Source organism: Brienomyrus brachyistius, chromosome 9, assembly GCF_023856365.1.
Source record: "Brienomyrus brachyistius isolate T26 chromosome 9, BBRACH_0.4, whole genome shotgun sequence".
Lineage (NCBI taxonomy): Eukaryota > Metazoa > Chordata > Actinopteri > Osteoglossiformes > Mormyridae > Brienomyrus > Brienomyrus brachyistius.
Window position 1 is genome coordinate 14,483,995 of NC_064541.1, and position 17,586 is coordinate 14,501,580.

The window sequence follows — 17,586 nt, forward strand, 5'->3', positions numbered from 1 at the left end:
GGATTCTGTTTCAATATGCATGTGAGTAAAGGGCTTTTATTTACACACAATGTGAAATCTGCATCTGCTTTGCCACCCCTCCGGTGTCAGCAGGTCACGCTGTAATCTGTGCTCCTTTCACATGGAGCAGCTCCTCCGCTGTCAGGGGCTCCGCTCCCCCTGAAAACGAGGCCCTACCTAATCTGCAAATCTGCATTCCGTCTCAAAGAACTGTGGCGTGCCGGTGGCTGGTTCTGCGGAAGCCAGGAATGAATTGGGCTGAAATGGTCCTGAACCGTGTCACGCCTCATTGAGAGCTGTCCTCGCCGACCCAGATTCCACTGGGGAGGAGAGGCAGGTCGCTCGGCTGTCTCTACGCATGTGCGCATGCATGTACGCTTATGTGTGAATGCGCCTGCTCCTGTCTGGGATCTGAGCGCGCCTGGGATCGGTCGCAGGGGCCCCGATGAGGCCGCAGGTGATTACATGCCTCTTTCTGTTGGAACCCCTGGAACGTTTCTCATGAATAAACACGATCGAACACTCATGAGGCTCTACAGACAGTAAACACTTGCAGACTGACACAGTATCCATTTTCCAATATTGCTGTTCTGCTATTGGGCCTGAAGTGGCATTCAGGTGCAATTCTGTGTCTGCAGGTTTGCGTCTGTGCACCGTGGCACCCTTTGTCTTCTTGCCCAATCAGCCCCTTACCCGGCACCCTACACCCTACACTTTCCTTCAGGCTACAGTCCAGCATTAATCATTCTCCCTGCACCTGTACCAGGGGTGATTAATCTGTAATCGACTCGTCTGGCCTGTTGCATCTTTCCATCTCACTCGCTTCCAGGCAGCGCTATTTAAGTCCAGGAGAGGTCGGAGTACGTGTAGCGAAAAAAAGGAAGATATTAAGAAAAAGAAGGAATGATGTTTTTGCGGGGGATTTACCATCTGTGGTGAGCGCCATGCCCCAGGCACCAGTGATACGTTCCCATGTGACGAAAGCAGGCCCACTTGTGGGCACATTCAGCAACATGTTTTATGGCTTAGCATCTAGCAGCACAAGCTAGCAGCGGCTAAAGCAACTTTTGGTAGTTAAAGATCCCTGATTAGCACTTAGCACTGCTGAAGGATGCTCTGATTAGACCTCCAGATGGATTCCGGGGATTCCCTTTGAGGCATTTTCTTTGGGGAGCCTGGCATACCTGGTTGTCTGTCCCGACATCCAGCATAACGGGCAGACAGTGCTGGGGTGGCACGCCTCCACAGGCTGTGTACAGTGCCAGCTTGCCCACCGGGATGCCCATGCCGTAAGTGCCCAGGTCACCGAGGCCCAGGATTCGCTCCCCGTCTGTCACGACTACAGCCTGTCAATCATAACACAGCACATCTTTTCTCTCCAGCACAACTGGCCAATATGTCAATCATATGAGATCTGACCAATCGACTGAGACCACGAAACACTGGCAGCTCACCCGGATGTCGTTCTCTGGCCAGCTCTGCAGCAGTGTGGAGATGTGGAAACGGTCGTGGATGGAGATGAACAGCCCCCTGTAACAGAAAGACAAAACGTGTGGAAGCCCCCATTATGGCAGCCAATTCTACAACCTGGGTGTCAAACGAGACAAATTACATTTCCTTCCTCAATATTTACCCCCTCAAAATGTTATGACTAGATTTTTTTTACCTTTTCAGGCAACTATTTTTGCATGATTTTGCATTATTTTTAAAGGAGCTCACTAACATGACACATTTCTGTCAGACAGATACTGTATATAGAGATGCAGCAGTACATTGTTTTTCCTTCAACTAACTCTTAATCAGTGAAGCAATAAATATTGTTGCAGAAATATTAATTAAAATGGAAACGGAGAGAAGGACAGAAACACAAATTTCTCAAACCGGCTCAGGTTGACGCAGCACCCCTCTAAATACTGAAACCCATCTGTAGGGGGCATCAGTGTGCAATCAAGCCAGCTAAAGAAGGTCTACAGCATAGACTGTCATGTGACCACAGCACCGAGTCATGTGACCACCTGATAGCCATCTCCCATGCATGTGTTTTAAAAAAAGCAGGAACTATTATGAGGGCTGAAGGAGCTCCAGATGCACATCTGCTAATTACACTGTATGTGCCTGTGATCGCAAGGTTGTTGGTTCTAATCCCAGCTCTGGGGGAACAGTGTGTTTGGCCCTCGTATGTGTCTCAAAGGAGAGCAAGATAGGATATGTGAAAAGAAGCATTCCAGTGTAGCTGTATTTCTCCAAATGGCAAATAAAACATTATCATACTGCAGCAGACTTGCAGTTACACTGGGGCAGCAGTGGCTGACACTGACACGGGAGCTGCATTACTCATCCTTATTTAACTGCACGAATGGAAAGGCCTTTCTGCAGGCCTCTCTGGGAAATGAATCAGACGTCAAGCTAAACGGAATTATGGAGCCGCACATGGCGGAGCCATCGGCGCAGGGAGTTTCCATTAATACGCATCCTCGTGTGTGAAGCCGTGGCAGCAAGAGGCCCTGTAACTGGCCAGTAGGGTTCAGCATACAGCCAATCGGAGAAGAGGGCTTCACTGGAGGTCTCCGAGTTACACACAACCGAGTGAAAAATCAGAGACGTGGGCAGTTTTCAGAGACTCGTTTTCTTGGACGGTTTTGGAAAAAGCCTCTTCTGAAACCTTAGGGCTGCTTCACCAGCTCCAGAGACCCATGCAGCGCAATCATTAAGGAAAAAGATCCTTAAACCTTGTGGCTAAAGGCTACATATTTCCGTTTTTGTCGGGGTATTTTCCCCATAAGGACAAAAACAGACTTCGAAGGGTGTGTGTCTCATACATACAGTATTTTTATTACCAGGTACAGTGTTTGGTTTAAACTAAAATAGCTGAACCTCTGTTACGTGTTTTTGCACCTTGTGATTGCAGAATGGAGGGATATGGTATGTCCCTTTAATGAACAAAGACAGATCTGTGAGCACGTGTTTGTGAGTCTGCATCCACCCCCAAGGAAAACCACATCACAGATTAAACAAGCCTATTATTCCTGGCTGAAATATAAACATGTTTAAATGGGTGATGAGAGAAGCTTAGAAATACTTCTTTCATACCAATCTCAGCTCTTTGTTGGCCAGTGCCTGCTATAAATGAATACAGAGAAACATCTCTGTCTGCAGTCTCCTTGGCATCTGTCCCTGTTGTTCAGAAGGTTGCTGGTTCAAATCCCCCAAGCCTTGCTCTCTTGGTGGGAAATGTGCGAAGACACATTCTATTGCACAATATAGTTGTGCAAATGGCAAATGAAGCATCATTTAGTTTGTTCATGTCGTAGCCATCAGATCTTCAAGAAAATGCATGCATTTGATTCCAATCTGCATCCTGTGTTGCCGGGTTGGGGTTAAAGGCACCAAGGGTGTTAAGGAGGGTGAGTTACAGACCGCAGGAGGCAGGGAAGATTAGGGGAGCTCAGGACACGCTGGTCCTCAGTGCTCCTCCTGCCTGGACCATGTGTTGCTCTACCGAGGCCCAGTCGACCTCTCGTTTAAAATCTCACTCTCTGTGAGAAGGAGAACGACCACAACAAAGACCGCAGCTAAATATGGAGTCTGTGAGGGAAAAAAAAAGAGACCTTTGAAACCTGAAACATTCTGGGACTCGGCACACAAACAACCACAAACAACAGGGACTGAGTTCTCACAGAGCTCAGATGGTCATTAACAAACTTCTAGTGAACGTTCTGTTGAAGACGTCATATCCCTGTACAGGCCTTCCTGTTCTGATCCCCTAAATGCCAGTGGAAACTGCAACGCCGTTACGGGAGTTCAGCGGGGTCGCTCGGTCCAGACGTGCGGCACGATGCTGAATCGTCCTCCTCCCCATGTTACTGGTGTTCGGATGCTGCCAGGGTGATAAACATCATCCTTGTGATCCCCTAACAGGGTAGTCAGCTTCTCTGCATTCACTCACCCTGGCAGCCAATCGCAGTTTGCTAGGGCCCAGAGCAGCAGATAATGGACCCGGTGTTTCAAAACACAGAACCGGCATTCAACTCCTTGCCCCAGGTCACTCAACCAGCAGCACCAAGACCTGTCAGAACTGGAAAAAGGCTGTGCTACTTGGTAAAACAGACTCAGAAGCTCCCAAAACCCTATCAGTATTCAGACCAGCAGTGATCCTTGACAAGGGGAGGTTGGGGCAATGAGTCTGGCACTGGACGGTCCCTTAAGCCAGGAGCTCAATCAGTGGAGAACATTCATAGATGTTTACTTATGTTACTCTACCTTAAAGTGGTACCAAAGACAACGCAAAACAACCAAATCTCAAAAGCTCAAACAGGAACAAACCTCCCCTAAGAAAGACAAGAACAGGGCAGAAAATCACATTGTAGGTGAAACAGGCACATTGAAAATGCTGACAGCAAGATGAGGTGTTAATGCCAGAGTGTGTCCAAGGGTGACCCCAACCCACAGCGTCTCTCCTGGCACAGTCACAACCAGGTGCCAGTCCAGCTAACTCTAAAAGCAGGACAAGTGGTTTTCTTTATGGCCCATTATAGCCTTTCTCGCGATCTCTGTCATGTTAGAAACGGAAACGTGACACTGCAGATAGAGTGGAGTGCATGTGTTCTTTTGGCTAGCGATGGCCGGCCTCCATTCCGAATATTCTTTTATGAGTTCCTGAACATTCCCAAGGAAAATGGATCCCTAATGACATTCATTAAATCCAAAATTATTCTTGATTCTTGTCCCATCCTCACATAAGTCTCTTCAGTCACTGTTTCTAACTCCTTGTCTCTATCTCTTCACATGCTGCTGAATAAAAACACGTTTTATATGTAACATAAAACAGTACTGAGGACCAGTGTCGACAAACATCATCACACGAGAGGACTATTGTCCCTTCTTCTTAGTCACTGGAGCATCGGAAAACATCAGTTTCTATTCATCCAGGTGTATTCAGTGCATCAGTGATCCTGAACCACAGGGTCTCCTATGCCTGTGGTCTTAAGGAATCCTCACAACATTCTGCCTTCTCGTGACTTTCCATTGAGCTTTGGATACAATCGGAGCTGGATAGTTCAGGTCCAGAGACTACAAATCCAGACCAAGATTTTGCTTCAACCAGCCAGTTGAGTACTCTCTGAATGTCACACTTTATACTCAACTGGTTGGTTGAAGCAAAATCTATCACCTCTGGATAAAATACAGATAGAATATAGACCCTCTACCCAATGGCTGCTGCTACAGGGTCCACACCTTTCCTGCAGGACTGTGAAGTGGAGACATTCAAGGAGACAATGATCACATAAAAGTTCCTTCAAAGTCCTCTCATGCTAGTGTGAGCTAATGCACCTTCAGACACCTGCACTTTGCATTGATGTACGGTAAGAAGCAAACCATGTCTATAGTCTATGAAGATCTCTATCTTTACAGCAGCCTGAGGAGCTGTAAATACCTATAATCTTGACGGTCCAAACCCGTAGACGTCCATGACACAGAGACCTCATCGCCAGCCGGATCAAACCCCACTCACTGCACGCTAGAGAGGGACTTACTGCAGTTTCTCCGGGGTGCGTGCTGGAAAGTTACATTCTTCCTTCACTTATTGTACTGTCGAATATGATACTGAAGCTTTGAGCAAACTTTGGACAAATGGAGGAACAGTCGAAGAGGCCCCAGAGGGAGGGAAAAGCAATGATCAGGCCGCAGCCCGATGACAGGCCCTTTCGACACAAACAAGTCACAGTGTACGTCGGCATAAAGAGGCTAACAAAGGAGCGTCAAACCATACCGCTCGAGCCCTGCCAGGAAGACCCAAAGTGCCCAACATTATAACTCTGAGAAAGACGGGCCAGCCAAAATCAGCAGGGCTCACAGTTTCCGAGCTGCTGTTACTCATGTCTGGCTCAGAATAATCCAGAGCAGAGATGGCCGAGTCTGGGTCTTCATGGTCAGCTTTTGGCAAAGTCATGTGACTGAATCAGCATTAACAAAACCTGAAGTTTAACAAGAAGCAGTGTACCACTCTGAGGAGCAGAGCTGGGATCCTGTGGAGTGCTCCGTAATCAGCCAAGGGGCAGTGTATGTAGGAACGCCGCAAAGGGGGGGGGGGTAAGCTAGGACGGTTTCAAGGGCCCCTGAGTGACAGGGACTGTAGAAAATCCATCCGTCCATCAATATTCTGTAACCGCACATCCTTTCAGGGTCATGGGGAGTCTGGAACCTGTCCCAGAGGCTATGGGTACAAACCGGGATGGGGCGCCAACCCATCGCAGGGCACACTCACACACGATTCACACCTACAGGCAATTTGGCAACTTCAATTAACCTCAGCATGTTTTTGCACTGTGGATGGGAAACTAGTGAACTTTGAGGAAACCCCATGATGACACGGGGAGAACATGCAAACACAGATCCGGGGAAGAGCCTCAAACCCTGGCGCTAGGGACGTGAAGCAACAACCACCGTGCACCACCGTGCTGCCCCTGCTGTAGAAAATTTGGATTATAACTGGATTGGTCTCTCTAGCGCTACCCCTGAGTATGTGTGCGGTGTGTCTGTCTGTCTGTACCTGGGTCTCCTGAAGATGAGGCCGTATTGTTGACATGCCAGGCCGACGGTAGGGGTGTAGACTATGGGCATGAAGCGCTCGAGGTCTGAAGTGAGCACTCTGTAGAAGAGTTTCTCATTACGGTCCTGCAGGCCCATCAGGAACACATATCTGTTTGAGAGAAGGAGAGACAGATGTGGTGCGTCACATCATACATACGACACATCAAATGTCATTTGTTTAGTGCACCTAACCCAGTACCATAGGCTAACTGGCTAGCATGGAGACGGCTTGTGACCCAGGCCAGGTATCTGCGAACCATGAACATCCTTGTTCTAGTCACATGACCACATGATAAGTTCTCTGCAGATGAGATGTCAATGGACGTGGCAGAGTGTAGCTTGTATGCACATGTTCATGAGCTTTGAGATTACTCACACAAGACAAAAAGGGCAGGACCTTTCAGTTGGGAAAAGCTTCTCCCCCAAACAGCAGATGAATCAGAAAGAGCCACTTACAGCTTGATTTTAAATCTGCTATCGGCAGCTGCGATTTCATTTCACTGCACTGGAGCTTTTGCAGAATTATAACTTCTAACATTTCTGATCAAAGTGGATTCAGGTCACACTTTGAAGTCTGAATGATGCCTCCATTATTTTGCAGATGGATGCAAGGGCCTTTAATTCTGCCGTCAGCAAAGCCTGTAACGTTATTCAGCGTGAGTGACGTCGAGATGGGCGGACCTTCTGATGGGACACGTGCACATCAAAGACAGGCCCCAAGTACGAGGACACAGACAACGTATAAGTAATGAAGGTGTGGAGGACCAGGGAGCATGAACTAAGAGGACAGGAATGAGCAAATGAAAGAGTCAGAGAGCGAAAGTGGAGATAAGTGGCTTGAATAGGGCTTGGAAAACCAGCATCAGCAGTCAGAGACCTTTCTACAGACTCCCAAAGGTTCATTCCGGTTTAGTTATAATTTAGATTTTTTTTCATTTAGTTTTGATTTTTGTTTTAAATTTAAATGGAAAATCCAGTTTAGTTTGAGTTAGTTTTCAGTGTGGTTTTATTAGTTTATTTAAACAAACATTTTTAGTTTCTATATATTTTAGTTTCTGTTTCAGTTTTAGTAATTTCATTTCTAAGGATAGATATTTTATGTGTTTCATTTATAGAAAATAATGTCCTCAGAATGGACAAAAAATGCTCCATGTATTATTGATGATCATCTAAAGGCAATACGCTGGATTACACTGGATTACACTCCCTCAAATGAAAGATAAACAAATCATTACCATAGTTAAACAGCAATAGTTTTCATTTGGTTGTAGTTTTTTATTTCACTTTCGTATCTTAATTTATTTCAGTCTATGAAAATGATTTCTTATAGGTTTAGTTTTGGTTCCTATAGAGATACAGGGAACAGAAAACAGAAGAGTGACAGTTTAGCTTTTGCAATTTAAGCAGTTTCCTTCGGGATAAAAGAAGTAGTCTGAATCTGATTGTAAATCTGAATCTGATTGTAAATCTGAATCTGATTGTAAATCTGAATCTGATTCTAAATCTGAATCTGATTGTAAATCTGAATCTGATTGTAAATCTGAATCTGATTCTAAATCTGAATCTGAATCAGATGAGGAGGCAGCTGGCAGAGGCTCTGGTGTCCCCTGTTGCCTTACTAACCTGTCCAAATCATCCTTCTTCATCTCATAGTTCCTGAGGACCCGGAGCAGCTGAACGTCCTGGCTGATGAAGCAGGGGGGCAGGAGGCCGTGGATGCCCAGCTGCAGGCGCTCCTCCAGGGTGAAGGCCATGCCCTGTAGGGGGCGCCATCATTATGACCTGGGCAGACCCAATTGCTTCCTGTAGGCTTTTACTTGATCTGTATGTGTGATTCTCAATACCACTCCTCACAAGCAGCTTTCAGTTACCAGCCTTGGTACTTAAATGAAAAGATGAAATTGATCCATCCATTTTCCAAACCGCTTATCCTACTGAGTCGCGGGGAGTCCGGAGCCTATCCCGGAAGCAAAGGGCACGAGGCAGGGAACAACCCAGGATGGGGGGCCAGCCCATCGCAGGGCACGCTCACACACCATACACTCACACATGCACACCTACGGGCAATTTAGCAACTCCAGTTAGCCTCAGCATGTTTTTGGACTGTGGGGGGAAACCGGAGTACCCGGAGTACGACATGGGGAGAACATGCAGACTCCTCACACATGTGACCCAGGCGGAGACCCGGGTCCCAGAGGTGTGAGGCAACAGTGCTAACCACTGCACCACCATGCCGCCCCCAAAATTGATTCAATTTACATGATAATTAATCAGATGCTTAATGGGGCCTGGGCACATACACACTGCACAGATCATCAGGACCACTGCTCTCTACCACATGAGACCAAATCCTGCTGCTTGCTGCTCCTATGACAGCTGTGGCGCTGCCTTTTTTTTCATCCTGATTACCCTTCTGCCCATTTTGCCCTGGGGTCGTAACCTTAAAGCCTGACCAGCAGGGGGCCTCATGCCCACACAGGTGCAGCAAAGTGCCCCCGATTCATGGGCTGAGTAATTTGTGTACATGCAATGCAAACACAGCTGTGACAGCATCATTCACCAAAAAAGCAAACTGCAGGAAGGCAGCAATTACCTAAAGGCTGAAATTCATTAGAAGCGTATGCGGTATGATCAGACATCGTCGTCATTCTTTGTGGGGGGTCCATGTTTTGGGTGGTAAAACATTCCAACCAGTGTAATAAAGTTAAGAGTGTGTGTTTTGATTCACAGATGAAAGATGGTCACTCGGCACAACGGCCTCTACCAAACCACTCATAGATTACAGAGTAAAAAAAAAATAAATAAAAATGGACAAGCAGCCATTCAGGGACAGGACCACTGAAGCGTTGACCCCAGCTGAAAGCTGATTGGCCTGTGGAGTGCCCCTCCCCCTGTCACTCACCAATTTGTAACATATCATTGGCTAATAATAAGGTTGGCCCCTCTGTATGAACTACGCCCTCCTACCTTAAAAAAAATACTAGAATCACCCTTGCAGCCATCATGACTGATTCACAAAAAACAATTGAACAGCCCCCTCGCTGCAGGTCTACAGAGAAATGCTCAACAGAAAAATACTGCTTAGTAGCCCATCGCTACTCTCTTTTGGTCCAGAACGCTCCCACAAACTGCTGGTTACAGCTCTCCGCCAGAGGGTTTAGCCTTCCTACACAATCTCAGTCCACACAGTCGTCCCTGCTCCTCCCCAGCGTCGGCTCTGGTTCCTGCTCCGGCCCAGTTCCGGAAGCCACTGGAACCCCAGCATCTCCTTCTCTGCTCCCTTCGAAGAGCCAGCTGACGACCAGCGGAAAGATCAAACGCCGCGTGAGAGTCATCCGTGCCCGGCTGATGAGCCGAGCGCCTTCTGTAACTTCAAAAACACGAGGGTTGTTTTGTTTATTTGGGACAAAAATATATTCGGCACGCAGCCCAAATTAAATTTCCTTGCTATCAGTGCCACAACATCTGTGTTGCAGGAGAGGTAAACTATTGTCAATAAATAATATACAGGCATATTAAATATGACACATAGCAATATTTATCATCTAAAAACAAAACAAGGCTGTTTTAACCCCAAAGTAAAGCAATTAGTTGATGAAAACTTTGACACAATAATAATCCTACAGAGAGCAGCGCTCAGATGGGATCTTCCATTAATCCCCATACTGCACCCTTCTCTGTATCAAAACAGGCCAGAGACTGAAGACGTGTAACTCCCCCTATCTTTCACTTCCTGCAGTGCTGTGCACAGTCCACTGTGACAAGTGAAACAGCCTGCAACAGACACACAGTTTAAAAGGATGAGATGCCAGGACATCGGTGAGACAGCGAACCCTTCAACCACATTTGTAGCACCTCCCTAACCGCAGCTTCTTTTGGTCAGACGGTGACTTCATCGCGGCCATAAATGTAAAAACACAATGGATGTTGTGTCATTGTGTGAGACTCAAGCCATCCAGTGCCTTTGTTGGGATGAGGTGAGCTGGGATCCAGTTGGAAGAGGCAGAGAAGCACTTATATAGTGGGGAATCAAGAAAAAAACTAAACGAAAAGTTGAAAGATAAAGACACAAGATATATTTCAAAACTACACAAAGCCTCGCACTGGACTCTGAAAAGTCGCTGAGAGCAAACAATTATTCAACCAAAGCTGATTCACCAAATTCCACAAGTGAAAAATGAAAAGCTTGTTTTTAGTTATGAGGGAACTTGGATCAGCTGGAGAGCAGAGAGATATCCGGCTTCCTGCTCAGCTTCATTGTTAAGTATGATGTATATTGAATGCTCTTCTTAAATAGAGAGTTTGACATGTACAGCACATTGCTGTGGTATCTGACAAGTTGGCAATATGGCTCTGTAATGTCCTTCACACACACACACACACACACACACACACACACACACACACACACACACACACACACACACACACACATTGAACCATTCATTTCTTTGAGCATAACTCTAATCCCAACAACGACAACCCTAACCCCTACCCAGCCCAAATCTTAACCATGAGTAATCAAACTAAAGATCAAAATAACAGGCATTATCACATTGTGGGGACATTTGCTCAGCAAGATGTAATAAATTCACAGAAACACACACACACGCGCACGCTTGCACACATGTGCACACACAGACCTGCAATCATATCTTTGTGGGGACCGCTCATTCATTTCTATGGGCATTCGAAAAATGCTAATGCTAACTATGACAACCTTAGCCCCTACCGAGCCCTAACCACAGCCATAAGTAACTAAACAAAATACAAGAGTTTTTTCCGTTTTTAGTTTTTTGATTGCAGTCACAGATTTTTAGAAAACTGAGTTTTACCTTATGGGTGAAAAAAAAGGTATTGATCACATTTGGTCCCCACAAGGTAAGGTATACCTTGTATCACACACACACACACACATACACACACACACACACACACACGCACACACACACACAAGCTCTTAACAAAGCAGTCCATGCAGATACACATGTCAGTAGAAGGTATGGACTGTATGTACCACAGCCACTACGTAAGACCTGTTAATCATCTCATCATGGACCATCTCCCACCAATCATCCCATCACGGACCATCTCCAGCCAATCATCTCAACATGCACCATCTCCAACCAAACAACATCATGGAACGTCTCCTGTCAGTCATCTCATCATGGACCATCTCCTGTCAGCCAACCATCAGCCCCAGCAGCTGTTCCAAACAGAGGGGGGGGGGCAGAAGTAGGACAAGGCAGAGTAAATAAATACAGAGATCTAAAGAGAATGAAATGAAAGGAAATTGAACTCAGATGGCAACCAGGTTAAACACCATCTCCAAAAAAAATCAGTATCTTCTGAAGAATATTTCAGGTCTGTATATGGTTTTAAACATGATCCTTCATTAAAAGTACCTACTAAGAGGCTGATTCACCCCCAGTGAAAGTTCTGCCCGGAAATTGTTGGTGTGATTCCATTTGTAAATGATGAAACAGACGATTCATGTTCCTGTATGTGCAGAAAGGCTAAGAGGCACTGTGGGGAAATAAAAACTTCTAGATTCAGTCTAGGTCCAGTCTAGGTCAGTCAACATCCATCTCTGGTTGGTGCTTGGAGATTGTCATGCTTGCTATAACTGGCAGCTACGTCAAAGGTCACTGTTGTACCAATGTCCCCAAAGCAGGATGGCATAAATACATTGCAGCTAAGCTAAAATAACTAAGCAAAGTAACTTTTCTGTTACAATATTTAAGTTGTTAGTATCTAATTTCTAGGGAAAAAAACTTTATTGTTGTTTCCTTTCACAAACTTAATTCCTTCTGATTTTTGCTGGAAATAGGATTTTGTTCTGGAAATTGTTCTGATTCGCCATGATACTGGCAAGCACACAGCAGATGGCACATTCTGTAATTTGACACCTTGATAATCCATCCATCTTCTGCAGCCACTTGTCCTATTCAGGGTTATGGGGGGGTCTGGAGGCTATGTGCTCAAGACAGGGGTGCCAACCGATCACAGATCACACGCACAAGAGCAATTTGATAACTCCAATTAACCTCAGCCGGTTTTTGGACTGTGAGGGGAGTACCCGGAGGAAACCCCACGACGACACGGGGAGAACATGCAAACTCCACACACATGGAGACATGGCGGGGACTTGAACCCTGATCCCACTGATGTCAGGCAACAATGTTAACCACCGTGCCACCATACCACCCCCATCACCTTGATCACTGTTATCTTAATTCCCATATTTTATAAACCACGGTAGAAGCCAGTCACAACTGGTGTGTCTCTTGTTGAATAACTCTGGGGAAGACAAAGCCGCAGAATCAGGCTGATGCTCAGGACATCATGCTGCCAGACGTGAAGGTGACGCGTTGAGGGTACAGCTTGCAGGGCTTCCTGTGGGACTCGCTTGCGATACCAAAGGCAGCAGATTCCTCTTGCCAAACCCAATGTTTAAAGAGACAGCAGAACTGGCAGAAGGCAGCCAAACCAGAGTTTAAAAATAGACAAACTCTGCAGGGAAACAGATTTAAGAAAAACTGTATGAAAGGAGCAGGTTTGCGTCAACAGAAGCATCAGCAGGAATCAAACTCATCCAGCTCGTTCCTGTCATGAGATCCCACTGCCAAATTATAAGACTGAAAAAGATCTCTGAAGTGGCCTATTTAAAGTTATGACACAATAAGGTAGAATATTATGATTTTGTACCATTTCATCTTTTTTCGCATGGTTTGTTTTTGGGATGGACGCAATCTTGACCATGTGGCTGACACGCACAACATCTGGAGGTCAGTGTGACTCAGCCGGCCTGTCTTACAGGAGAACAGACACACGGGCAGGGACACGACTTCAGCCTGACGCACTGCCCTCCATGTGCAAAACATTCATATGCGAACAAGCATGCATTGGAGCATCCACACACAGCGGACCTCCCCAGGGAAATATCTGCAAGCTTGAACCCCTTTGGTGCTCATTAATCCCGCACTGTCCTTTCCCATAGATACGTTTTGTTTTAGCCACACAGTCTAGACACAAAGAAAACAGTGAGAGGAGTGCAGGCTGCCAAATGCAGACAGGAAAGACAGAATGCGGAGTGCAGTGATCCCAGGCTAGATGAACAACATCATCTAGACTCAAGAGCTGCTTTTCTGCAGCACCAGAATCAAACATACTCTTTCAGAGCAGCCCTGACACATCTCCCCAGAGAACCAGAAGCCTCCATCAGTTGAGTTAATGGCCTTTGTCAAAACTCCTTTCCATCATCACTGGATGCTGTCCCTCATCAAAGGACCTTTCCCCCATCACTGGACCCTGTCTCTCATTAAAGGTTCTTTCCATTGTCACTGGATCTGTCCCTCATCACTGGACCTGTCCCTTGTTAAATGGCCTTTTCCTTATCACTGGACCTGTCCCTTATTAAAGCACTTTTCCTCATCACTGAAATGTCCCTCATTGAAGGGCCTTTCCCTCATCACTGGACCTGTCCCTTGTTAAATGGCCTTTTCCTTATCACTGGACCTCTCCCTTATTAAAGCACTTTTCCCCATCACTGAAATGTCCCTCATTGAAGGGCCTTTCCCTCATCACTGGACCTGTCCCTTGTTAAATGGCCTTTTCCTTATCACTGGAGTCAGTCCTTAGAGCTGTTTTTCCCATTTGCTTAGGCGGGTTCAAGAGACCCGCAGAGCCTACAGTACATGAACATACAAAAAGCCTGCAAATGTCAATACAAGCAAGCGTGGCTTCTCCATTAGCTAAACTCCTTCAAATAGTGGAGATGCTGATCCCCTTGACTCCCTTGGGAACAAGCACATAGTCCAAGGCTAATATTTACAAAACTCAAACCAAGAGTTCTTGAGTACTCATTGACCCAGCTGGACTTAAGGCCCAATGAACTCGCCACACTCGCACAACCAGAACAGTCCCTCAGGGTTTCCCAGGACACCTCTGGCATCTGGCAAATTCTCTCCCCACACTCAACCCACTTCTGCGCATTTCCAGTTATTTACTCTCCATTTATCAACCCAGTCCAGGGTAAAAAGTGCATTGGGGTCCTGCATTATCAGTCTCATACAAAACTAATGCTGATGTAGGACAATCCAACCCCAAACATATGAAACATTCACTGTATTCAGTTCTGATGGGATCTATTTAGACTTCATTAAGCAACAGGGGCTCAACTGCCGGCAGGTAAAAGCTGAAAAATGGCCCAGGTTATATTTAATAATCAGAATGTTTATTTCCAAAGTAATGAATGACACAAACATTTTCAAATAATTATCTTTAGCTGCGAGATTCAGCAAATGAGGTACTCCCTGACCTGACGAATGCAGACCTCACGTTCTGCCACTGATTGCAAAATTTTTGCAATAGAATGAATCTTCTGAAAGATTTTGTTTTTCAGGTTCTATTTTGTTACTCACTTCACTGGATTTTTGTAAACTTCTGAGAAAACTGAAGGCGAAACTGACCAATATTTTGGTCAAACTGTTGAAAAATCATTGCATTTCAATGGGCAATTTCAGTGTGGTTTTTGAAGGAAGAACGAGCAGGCATAGGTTGGTGAAAAGGCTAAGAAATTTCCTTTATTTTGATGAAAAATATTATTTGTCATTTCTGTACAAATTGTGTGCGGTCAGTTTTTATACTTACTCCCAGTCAATTTGCTTACTGGCCAGTACCTACAGTACTGAAAAGAATCAGGAGACAGTTGCATGGTGGTGAGGAACCAGGAACTACCAAGCTGCAAGGCAGCAGCCGATCAGGCACCCAGGGCACAGCAATGCATATGAATCTCGGCTCATAGGAACTGCCGCTCTCCTGACAAGTCTTAGCAAACATCTAGGCTTAGGAGCCCCTGCCCAGGCCACCCTCACCACAGCCCCTTCCAGCAGCCAATCCTCAGGGAAGGAAGTTCAGGGGAGATCTGTTCCTATGCGAGGAAAAGAAACAGCACCTCCATCACAGCGGGGAGCGCGCTGGGACAGGAAGTGGCCCCACGCAGGCGTGACACGCAGAAGGCGGAGTGCCGCTACTGCCATGAATTGGGGGCATTATTAGAGGCACAAGCCGGGAGAATCAGGTTTAAAAAGGTTGCTTTTAACCGGATTACACACGTTTAACTTCAGGACCGTCACCAAGCAGTGGTCATTACATAATGATATGCATGTCAGTCATTTCAGGGGCGCCAGCCCATCGCAGAGCACACACACCATTTGCACCTACGAACAATGTATGAGGCAACAGTGCTAATGGGACCCCCCCCCGCTCTCTCAGATAATAAAAAAATGACAGTTAGCGGGCCTTATCTGACCCTAATCCTCAGCAAGACAATTCAGCACCTCCTTGTAATATGTGCAGTGTCATTTTATTATGGTTTCATTACAAGTCAGAGAGTCCAGATCGACGCTCAGGCAAACCAGGCCCCACCCTAGAGTCCAACCTCTAAACACACACCAGTGCCAGCGGACTCTGCTGTAAGGCCCCAGCAACCTCTGCCTAGGAGACCAGAAGGCAAGAGTAACACTTCCACACCTCTAGGGGGCTTTACTCTGTCAACGGCAAGTAAGTCTTCAAAATCGACTGATGAGCCAGTTGAAGTGGCAGATCGGAGTTCACTTTGAATGGCGCTCGGAGATAGGAGGTGCACCTCTGCCAGATATCCCAGCATGCTTTGCACAGGGCTTCCACAGACCTCCTGGTTAACACAGCCTGCCGGGCTGGTGCTGAGTGGCTCAGGGGTCAGTCCGTCAGGGCACCTTGGACCCCAGGGGTCACTCCCAGTGGTCCCAAAAGCATGGGGAAACTGTCTCATCAGTAAGGTGTAGTAGATGTTCCTTATTTCAGAAGGACCAACACTGGCAGCAGTGGCATGAGCTCTTCCAGGTCCCACCAGACCGTCGGTCTGTCAGGATTACAGGCTGCGATAAAAAACAAGAACTACTCACAAGGGAGAGGAACTGGCAAGTGAGAGGAGGTATTGCCTCACCGACGCGCTTTCTGGAGAGCATGACTAGCGTGAACAGAGAGTCCTTGGGTGATATGCTCACCAGTCGAGCTGGCATTCCTGATTGGCCGAGCCCCACCCATGCCTGATATACGGCCTAGATAAGGTGAGGTCTCCTAACAAGAGCCAAGCATAAGGAGCAGAGTCCTGTTGGTTTAACCCATTCACCCCCCACAATTCTATGAAGTACTGTAAGACATGGGAGTAGAGCACTGTAAATGGAACTTCATGGAGTAACGGGGATGAGGTCAGTTTCAATATTCAGCATTAGCGTACAGGGGTCACAGCTGATCATTAGCATGCTTCCTCATTAACCACTCAGCACTATAACTGGTTAGTGCATCATGAATAATGTTTAAGAGGGTCACTGCGCATTTCCTGTAATAAACAGATACGCAACTAGAAATTCTGTGCCCAAACGAAAAGTCACTGTGCCCCCCCCCTGCCAAATTTTACATGAAATTTTGTGTAGTGTTGTGAAGTGCTGGGCCCCCCATATCTGCCAGGGTATCCATGCCCCTATTGTGTCCCTGGTTCTAAACAAGCAACAGGAAAGATTATTGCACTTAAATTGTGCTACATAGCTTCCAATCACGAAAATACCACATTTTACCTTCCCAGGCTGCCTTAGAAATTTCACTATCCCAGATGACAGCAACAAAATTGTTGTGGGTAGAGATGAGGTGGGGAGACCAATGTCAGAAAAAGACTCAGCACTCGTAACGCAGCTTGAAATTCCGCCCTGACTGCTTCATTCATATTGCCTTTGAACTTAGCAGGAAAACATTTTCTGTACGTCCAATAAAACTGTCGACCTGAGAGTAGACATTTCTGGCCTGGTACAGTGCCTGGCCTATGAAGCTCTGAAGAGAAGCAGACAATTTAAAAAGGCCCTCAAAATCAGGCTCTAATCTTACAAAGAGAGAGTGTGTGCTGACCGACAAGGCAGAGGTGGGGGGCTTCAATCAGCCTGTTGTCCCCCAACATAA

General features: G+C 46.4%; 1 protein-coding gene across 3 annotated transcripts in view; it reads right to left on the reverse strand.

The window, feature by feature from the left end:
* The window catches only part of me1 (malic enzyme 1, NADP(+)-dependent, cytosolic), a 34,433-nt gene that overhangs the window by 12,401 nt on the left and 4,446 nt on the right, over nucleotides 1-17,586 (reverse strand). For 2 of the 3 annotated variants that reach the window (XM_049025189.1, XM_049025188.1), the window contains exons 2-5: nucleotides 8,215-8,348; nucleotides 6,551-6,700; nucleotides 1,455-1,530; nucleotides 1,185-1,346 (exon numbers count right to left, since the gene is read on the reverse strand). In XM_049025189.1, coding sequence (XP_048881146.1) covers nucleotides 1,185-1,346; nucleotides 1,455-1,530; nucleotides 6,551-6,700; nucleotides 8,215-8,345 — 519 coding nt within the window. In that variant the 5' untranslated portion in view covers nucleotides 8,346-8,348. The remainder of the gene's footprint in view (nucleotides 1-1,184; nucleotides 1,347-1,454; nucleotides 1,531-6,550; nucleotides 6,701-8,214; nucleotides 8,349-17,586) is intronic. The other variant, XM_049025190.1, reaches the window with a different exon arrangement.